The 8279-nt window shown below is 35.6% G+C and overlaps 1 protein-coding gene across 5 annotated transcripts in view; it reads right to left on the reverse strand.

Moving 5' to 3' along the window:
- Positions 1–297: 297 nt before the first annotated feature.
- LOC107567093 (E3 ubiquitin-protein ligase RAD18-like) overlaps positions 298–8279 on the reverse strand; it is a 37980-nt gene continuing 29998 nt past the window's right edge. The window contains exons 12-13 of one of the 5 annotated variants that reach the window (XM_016252706.1): positions 6707–6753; positions 298–495 (exon numbers count right to left, since the gene is read on the reverse strand). In XM_016252706.1, coding sequence (XP_016108192.1) covers positions 6729–6753 — 25 coding nt within the window. In that variant the 3' untranslated portion in view covers positions 298–495; positions 6707–6728. Of the gene's footprint in view, positions 496–5346; positions 5756–6366; positions 6419–6706; positions 6754–8279 lie in introns of those variants that run through there. The other 4 variants (XM_016252703.1, XM_016252702.1, XM_016252704.1 and 1 more) reach the window with 4 other exon arrangements.

The raw sequence follows: 8279 nt of genomic DNA on the forward strand, positions 1-8279 counted from the left end.
TATATAAATATATATATAAACTTTGGCGACATTTGACTCTTGAGTCAGGGGGGCAAGAAAAAAAAATATATATATGAAATAAAGTAATAAATCTGCAAAAATGTCAACAATTCTGTGTTTTTCTGTCAATATGGGGTGCTGTGTTTACATTATATATAAAAGATTTCTCTGAGTATATAAGAAGTTCCATATGAATTTCTGAATGGATTACATAAATTCCATAAAAAGTAGTTTTTTTCTGTTTTATTGGAAAAAACAATACTGAAATGATTTAAAAAAAAAAAAAAAAAACTACTGTACATAATATGTGGGAAACTGGATCAGACATTTAGACCACACATTTAGCTCAGAAAAACCTCAAAACTGATACTTGTGTTACATAATGAACTAGGGATGTCTCTTCACAGGGTCTTCAAACATCTTCCCTATGGGAGTCAAGACCTCTCTGTAACCGGCTGCTCTGGACTTCTGGAGAGGAGAATTCACTCGCTGTGTGTAGAGAGAGAATTGCACATGGTTGAAATTGGTCCATTTGGCACTACAGCAAAGCACAGGTTAAATCGAGCAAAGAGAGATAATAAAACAAAAACGAGAGTTACAAAACAGCTGAGGTACTGATCTCTCTCCTGAATGGACTTTTACTGCATAATCATTTTGAAGAATAATGCGGACTGTAAAAACTCTTACAACTTTTAGTTGCATGCCATGACACATTACACAAACTGCATCCATTTTTTCCCCATGGAAGCCTTTTCATTATCGTTATTAAAACCGACACATGTAGGGAAAAACAACAGCACTAAGACTAATGATGATTGAATAGCTAAATTCATTATTAGAGCAGCAGTATGGTGTCCACAGAGATGCCGGAGCCTGCAAAAATCGCAAAAGACTAAAGCCATTTCCTCTCCGAAGCTCAAACTCAGACAATCATTCATTCAGCCTCTTGTTAATTTAGCCAGTTTGTCTTCAATTTGTGTTTAGGTTCATCTTGTTTTGCAGTGAAGTGTGTCCTCGTAATATACAGCAAAGTACAACACCCACACCGCAACTTTTGGCATTTCTTTCTAAAATCAGTCAGACGTGTCTCTTCATTTCTCTGTGTGCTTGACTGCTTGAGACAGAGAAAATGACATTCTGCTTAAGAAAATTAACACCATGAGTACACGCTTTGCAGTTCAATTAGATGTCTAAATAAATTAGTTTTAGAATACATTTTGTACACAATCATGTTAACACATTAAAAAAGTAATAAATAAAATTTAGATACTTATGAAGTAACATCATTTGGACACTATGACATGGCAGGATGATAAGTGATTAATAAATTACAAATTATAAAAATTAAATATTAAATACTAATTAAATATTACATTTCCAAATTTTACACAAACGGTAGTGTTGACTGCATTTGTTAAGCACAACCCTGTAACCCAAGTAAAACAAACAAAAAAATATATTCTTTTGGTTTTACATGCTTGGTGAGTGTTAATTCACATCACTGACTGCTGTTGCCGTAGGGCCTAATAGTCAGAAGCTCCTTCTGAGTCTGCAGACAAATGCCCTTTCACAAATAAAATCATGGATGAAGTCCAATTTCACAGTGTGTCCAGTATTTCTAAGGACTATAATTCAGCTGCTTTTCAAGGACATGCTTTTATCATTTAGAATGACTCGTCTGCATTCGTTTTCTGTTACTGGTTACTGGAAATTAAGTTTCTTTGCCCATTTCTCTTTTGCCACTTTCTTTTTTTCCTAAAACAGAACAAAGGAATTTTGAGGGAACTTAAAAACTGAAATCCAAATGTGGAGTAAAAGTGAAACCCAAAGCTTACTAGAATCTACACTTTATCATCCAAACATAATTTCCTTCTTTAGCCAGAATATACTTAATGCTGTAACTATTTCAAAGTGAAATACAAACAATGCATAATAAATACTAGCACAAAGTCAAAAAAAATAACCTTTCCAGGATTTACTTTATACAAAATAATACAATCAAGGTGTCATTAGCCTTATGACATTACTGCTCTTGAGGAATGGGCCAAAATACCAGCAACAGTGTGTGACAACCTTGTGAAGACTTACAGAAAACGTTTGACGTCTGTCATTGCCAACAAAGGGTATATAACAAAGTATTGAGATGAAATTTTGTTATTGACCAAATACTTATTTTCCACCATAATTTGCAAATAAATTCTTTAAAAATCCTACAATGTGATTTTCTGGATTTTTTTTTCTCATTTTGTCTCTCATAGTTGAGGTATACCTATGATGAAAATTACAGGCCTCTCTCATCTTTTTTAAGTGGGAGAACTTGCACAATTGGTGGCTGACTAAATACTTTTTTGCCCCACTGTATATATATATATATATATGCTGCATTATAAAGATTTTAAAAAAGTCAAATGTAAGAGCTGATAGCCATGTGGCCACCTGATCAGAGTTTGAATCCCAGCTTGAGGCCCTTTCCAATCCAAATCCCCTACTACTCAACATGCTCAAATATAAAATCAGAAAGGTAAATTGGAATGGGTGCAAAGGGGAAGCAATCATCCAGAGATGATGACTACTGACTGAATTCAAATTGTGAAAGAGATGTATCCTTCTGGCAGATCATCCAGTGCTTAATGACAGATGCAGCAAAAATCTTACAACCAAGAGCTTCTGTAAGGGACCAAGAGGGCTGAAGCAGATATTTCGTTATACTAGCTAAAGATGCCAAAAGACAACCCTCAGGATAAGCTTAACAAATCAGGAGAGAACTCTGAAAATGCAAAGTTCCTTTGCAGGTTCTGGCTTATGACTCTGGATTACTAGCACGACATTTGCAACGGCTTATCCAAACATACAATGATCCTAATATCTTCCAGATCAGCTCTTAACAAACAGAACTAATTGATTTGCTTCATCTGAAATGGAGGAGCTTTAAGATGGCTTCATAGCTTGACTACAAGCCAATGCGTGATGAGGACCTTCATTGTCAAAAGAAATTCCAAGTATGGACAGTTTTCATCTCAATGTACATATATGAATGTCGCAGCCACTGCTTTTCAGGGAAGCGTTACTCTGTAAGAGACAAAAATAGTCCATAAAAAAATAATGAGGGTGAATGCTGCATATGTCCACATAGAAGAGTACAAAGTGCAGTGTTGGTTGTAAGTGAATGATGTGAAAAGTGATGATTCAAGGTCGCATGTTGAACAAGATCATTTAGGTGTGCTTTACATGTTGGGATCTAAAGCACGGGCAAGTTAATAAATGTATATTAAAAATGTTATTTATTCCTGTGATGGCAAGGTATTTAGTGTAGCTTTTGATCAATTCAATGCATCCATGCAGAATAAAAGCCCAAAAAAAACCAAGTATCCAAGTGACCAAGTATCATGTATCGAGGTGTCAATACATGATTATGATATTAAACGCATATTATGGCTTATTAAAGGCCAGGCATAAAATGCAACACAATATGTAACAGGTTCCTGCTCCAATTTTCTACCCACCAAGGGGGGTCCTTGGCCTGAAAAAAGGTCGAAGACCCCTGAGCTATGGAAATTGGCTCAGTTGTACGTTGAGAGGTGAATGTGTGTGGGATTTGGTGCAGTACTGTTTTCCTTCCAACATGCTTCCTCCCTTCTTTATGCCTTTGAAAAGAGATTTATTGTATAACAATTAAGCAGGACCTGAAGGCCTGCAGATAAGCCTTCTAAGAGCCATAGAAGCTATATTTTATTCATAGGAAATATTTGATCCATATGCTTAATGAGAAAACACAAACAAATCAGCCCTTTCAGTTCCCTGGTTCATAAATCACACTAAGCGCTCGAGAAACAGTGGGTGAAACTGAGCGCTTGCTTATTGCTCCCAAAGCAGCCAGTTCAAAAGGAGACGAATGACATCGCCTGGGACACAAAGGCAGCCGTATGTCTTGATGAAGGTTTAACCAAACAGAGATTGAGTGGAGGGATTTTTGTGTTTCATAAACAATGAGGAGGGCGTTAAAAGGCTGATCTATTCTGGAAACGCATACAATCTTTGAACATACCTGTTTTTGGGAACAGGCTGTAAGAAACAGCTGTAAGATAACATTTCACTTCTGAGAGAAAACTGAAACAGATGAGGCCTTGATGCGCAAGTCTTTCATATTAGCTTCAAAGTTTAAGGTAGATTCTTAAATTCTGATGGAAGAAAAATAGGTTATTTATTGTAAGAATATGCTACAGTATATAATTTATAAATTCTGAAGGATTATCGAGTTATATAGATATATATAAGCTAATTAATCAGCCATTTTGACAATTATCTCTCGTATCGGTGCCAAAATCTACCTGAAAAAAAAAAAAAAAAACTTTCTTGTAAAACATTTTTGGTAAGCATGAATTTGGGGTAATACTGGCCAAAATAATTTAAGAAAACTTAACAGTACTGGTTTGAGCATCCCTCAGATCCAATTTCAAGAAGTATTTTATTATCGCCAGCGCGATACATATTTTTGGTACTTAGAAGTAGTATGTTAATTGGGATTCAGCCCTGGTCTACCTCAGTAAGATGACAGAGTGGTGAGAATTCACTTTACCAGTAAGATGACAGTTTTGTTCTGGCTAAGACAGAAAAGTTTCTGAAACTCTAGGACATTAATCAAGCACCATTTCAGCTATTGCTTATGTCAGGAATAGATCAGATAGATGGCAGTTCAAAAGTCTGTGACATGCGTGTTTGAAATGCGACTGCTTTTTTAACCTTATTAGAGTAGCTGTACAGTACTTGTCTATATACAGTACAAAGACAACCCAAGCTGTTAACTATGATTAGATATCTAAGATGGACCTACTGCATACAAATTAACTTTTATAAACTACCTCATCTCAACCAAAATAGTGCAAAGCTCATGATTATGAACGAGGACATCAGATAAATGCCTTTCAAATGTTTTTGTTCCCTGTAAGCAAGCTTTTCTGGCATGTAAGATGAGAAAGCTTCACAACCAGTATGATCTTCAGTACAAATGTAAAATTAATCAAACTTAACTATTATGAATAAATGGATTTTAAATAGAAAGTTACATTTCCTCCATTTCATTAATATATATATATATATATATATATATATATACATATAAATAATAATAAAAATCAAAACCTATTACAGTACAAAGTTCTGACAGCATCTCTGACCATAACCAATACATGTGGTCAGATGTTGGTTAAATTCCAGGACAAAAGTCTGCTTATGCCTTTGTAAATGATAGTCATAAGAAAACTGGATTTAAAGACAAACTACGATTTACTGACATTTCATTAGGTGATGTCTACATGGATTAATGTTAACAGAGATTCTTTAAATCCAAGGGCACTGGCTTCAATAACCAGGCTAAATAATTTCTGTAAAGAGTGAAAAGCAACAGATACTTTTTATCTCATCATGACAACAGTCTAAATATCATGTCTGACATAACACTATCCCACAAGTACAATATTCCATACCACATCTAAAGTAATGGTGGGTGTATGTCGTCTCTAGACAAAAACTGAACTGGGAAGAGAGCAGCTACTGCCTGAGACTTATCCCCCAGTGAGTAGCTCATAGTGGGGGGGCACTACTCCATCAAAGAAGAGCAATCCATCGCTGAAAGAAGGCCTCACGCACTCCAGATGTGCTGGAACTATAGGGATACAACTCCAGCCACCAACAACTAGCCAGACTCTAAGCCTTCATTAGATGACTGTGGATGTGGGGATTTTTGTGGGACAACATCCTGTCAAAGAATAGACCTCATGTTTATTGCTGAAAGTAGCAAAAAATTAACATGGGAAAAACAGCACTGGATAACTGAAATTAAATACCAGTCAATGGGGAATATTAATCAAGAACATGAGATATGATTTTGCTCATTTTTATTTTATTTTTTAAAGATTGATTTTTGGTGTTTTTGTCTTTATTATGATTGGAAAGTAATTAGACAGGAAGCGAAGTGGGAGAGAGTGAGGGGGACGGGATCGGGAAAGATGGGACTCGAACTCAGGATGCCCGAAGTGCAACAGCACTATATGTCGGCGTGCTGTCCACAAGGTTATCGGCATCAATGATATTGTTCATTGTTAACATTAATAAACAGGCCAGCCTGCATTACCATTATACTGTAAATCCTGGAAAATATTACATTTAAAATAACTTTATATTTCAGTATATTTGATTAATTTCTGTGATGGCAAAGCTGAATTTACAGCAGCCATTACTTCAGTTATCAATTTCATATGATCCATCAGAAATCATTATAATATGTTGATTTGGTGCTCAAGAAACATTTCTAATCAATACTGAAAGCAGTTGTGCTGCTGAAAATCTTTGTGGAAACCATGATTTTTTTATTGTTTTCCCCCCAGGATTTACGCCTGAACAGTTGCATATGTCACACGATCTACAAAGGAAAATTTGTAAAAAAAAATATATATATATATTTTTTAAAGACATTTTGAAGAGAAATTATTGGAAATGACATGTAAAGGTGAACTGTGCACAATAAAATAAGGAGCATGCATTAACAGTCATTATGACCACTTAAATTAATAGTCATGAATCATCTGAAAATAAAAATCTGAATAACTGTTAATGACGTGTCAGATATTTTGATTTAACATTCTGTAATTGTGTATGTGATGTGAAGTGTGAAAATGTGTAATTTTGTTGTATGTGAAGAGCTACTTACTTGAGAAGCTGCTGCCATGTCTTCAACAGAAAATATCTGAGATGGAGCTGAAACAAAAGACAAAGAGAAAAGGCTGTTAATATTTAATGTCATTTAGTTTTAAAGATTTATTTTTGGTGTTTTTATGCCTTTATTTTCGGTGTTTTTATGCCTTTATTTTCGATAGGACAGTAAGTTGACAAGAAGCGAAGTGGGGGAGAGAGAGAGAGAGAGAGAGAGAGAGAGAGAGAGAGGAGGATTCACTGAGGTGTGAAAATATATAACACTAAGAGTGTGAGAGAGAGACAAGAACAACACAAAGACACTAGGATAATTTGTTTCTCTCTGACTCCCCTTTAATATATTAAGGGAGGGGGGGGGGAGGGGGAAATCAGAAAAGGGCCGTCAGCCAGGACTCAAACTCGGGAAGCCCGAAGCACAACGGCGCTACATGTCGGCTATCAGCATCAACTAATATGTAATATTTAAATATATTTGTAAAGATTCAGCATGGGCCAGTCTATTACAGGTATCTTACAAAACACTTTGGATCGGAGGAATGCCATCACAAACAACATAAAAAATTGCTTACACTGTCAAATACATTAATATAAAATCACCTGCTTGGTGAGAAACATATTTTAATGTCATAGTTATGTATATGCATATATTTTTATGTTAAAAAGCTTTCCAAAGCATAATGTTTTTTTTAAATGTTATTCTGCTGTTTTGGCAGTCTGTATACACTCAAAAGATTCTCAAGGTCAGTCCTAGGTTCTTTCCAACAAGCACAAGCATGATGTAACATGACCTCTTCACATGATGAAAATTACAGGCCGCTCTCATCTTTTTAAGTGGGAGAACTTGCACAATTGGTGGCTGACTAAATACTTTTTTGCCCCACTGTAATAGTATGACATTTTACTGGACTTCACACATGCACAGAGCAGCAATACTGTGCTTCTGCAGACCTAGGCACAATTATGAGAGACTAGGGACGATAACTCAAGTCACGACACTAGGCCCCCTTCACTGCCACACTGATGCTTTGGGCCCAACTTTTCTTAAGAAATGATTACAGAACTGGTCTCTACTGATGAAACGCACAGGGGACACAATAAGCCAGCCATCTGCCATGTAGGAAGTGCGGAAATTGTGTAGCTGGAGGCAGTGATGGAAAGGGGAGAGTGGTAAAACGGAGGAAATTGGTTGCACAGGAAGAAGTTGGAAATGAAGAGGGAAAAAACTAAACATAAAAACAGTAATCAAGCCTCCAGTCATCCCTGACTTTAATTTTGAGGATACAAAACAATACACAAAAACATATTAGGGACTAAAAGTATTAAGAATTGGTAAGTACTAATAAGTATGAACCGGTGAGGTCGCATTCAATTTTGTGTTCCATTCACTTCAATTCTTACACATAAGAAGAGCAGGTATGCAAGAACATTTGTCTTTCTGCATACTAAAGTATCTTACTATCAAAAGGTGCATTCATAAAGGATTGAAATTAGTTGTAGACAACTTGTGGCAATATATATATATATATATATATATATATATATATATATATATATATATATATATATATACA

This window comes from Sinocyclocheilus grahami, unplaced genomic scaffold (assembly GCF_001515645.1).
Source record: "Sinocyclocheilus grahami isolate Dianchi unplaced genomic scaffold, SAMN03320097.WGS_v1.1 scaffold1127.1, whole genome shotgun sequence".
In the NCBI taxonomy this organism is placed as follows: Eukaryota; Metazoa; Chordata; class Actinopteri; order Cypriniformes; family Cyprinidae; genus Sinocyclocheilus; species Sinocyclocheilus grahami.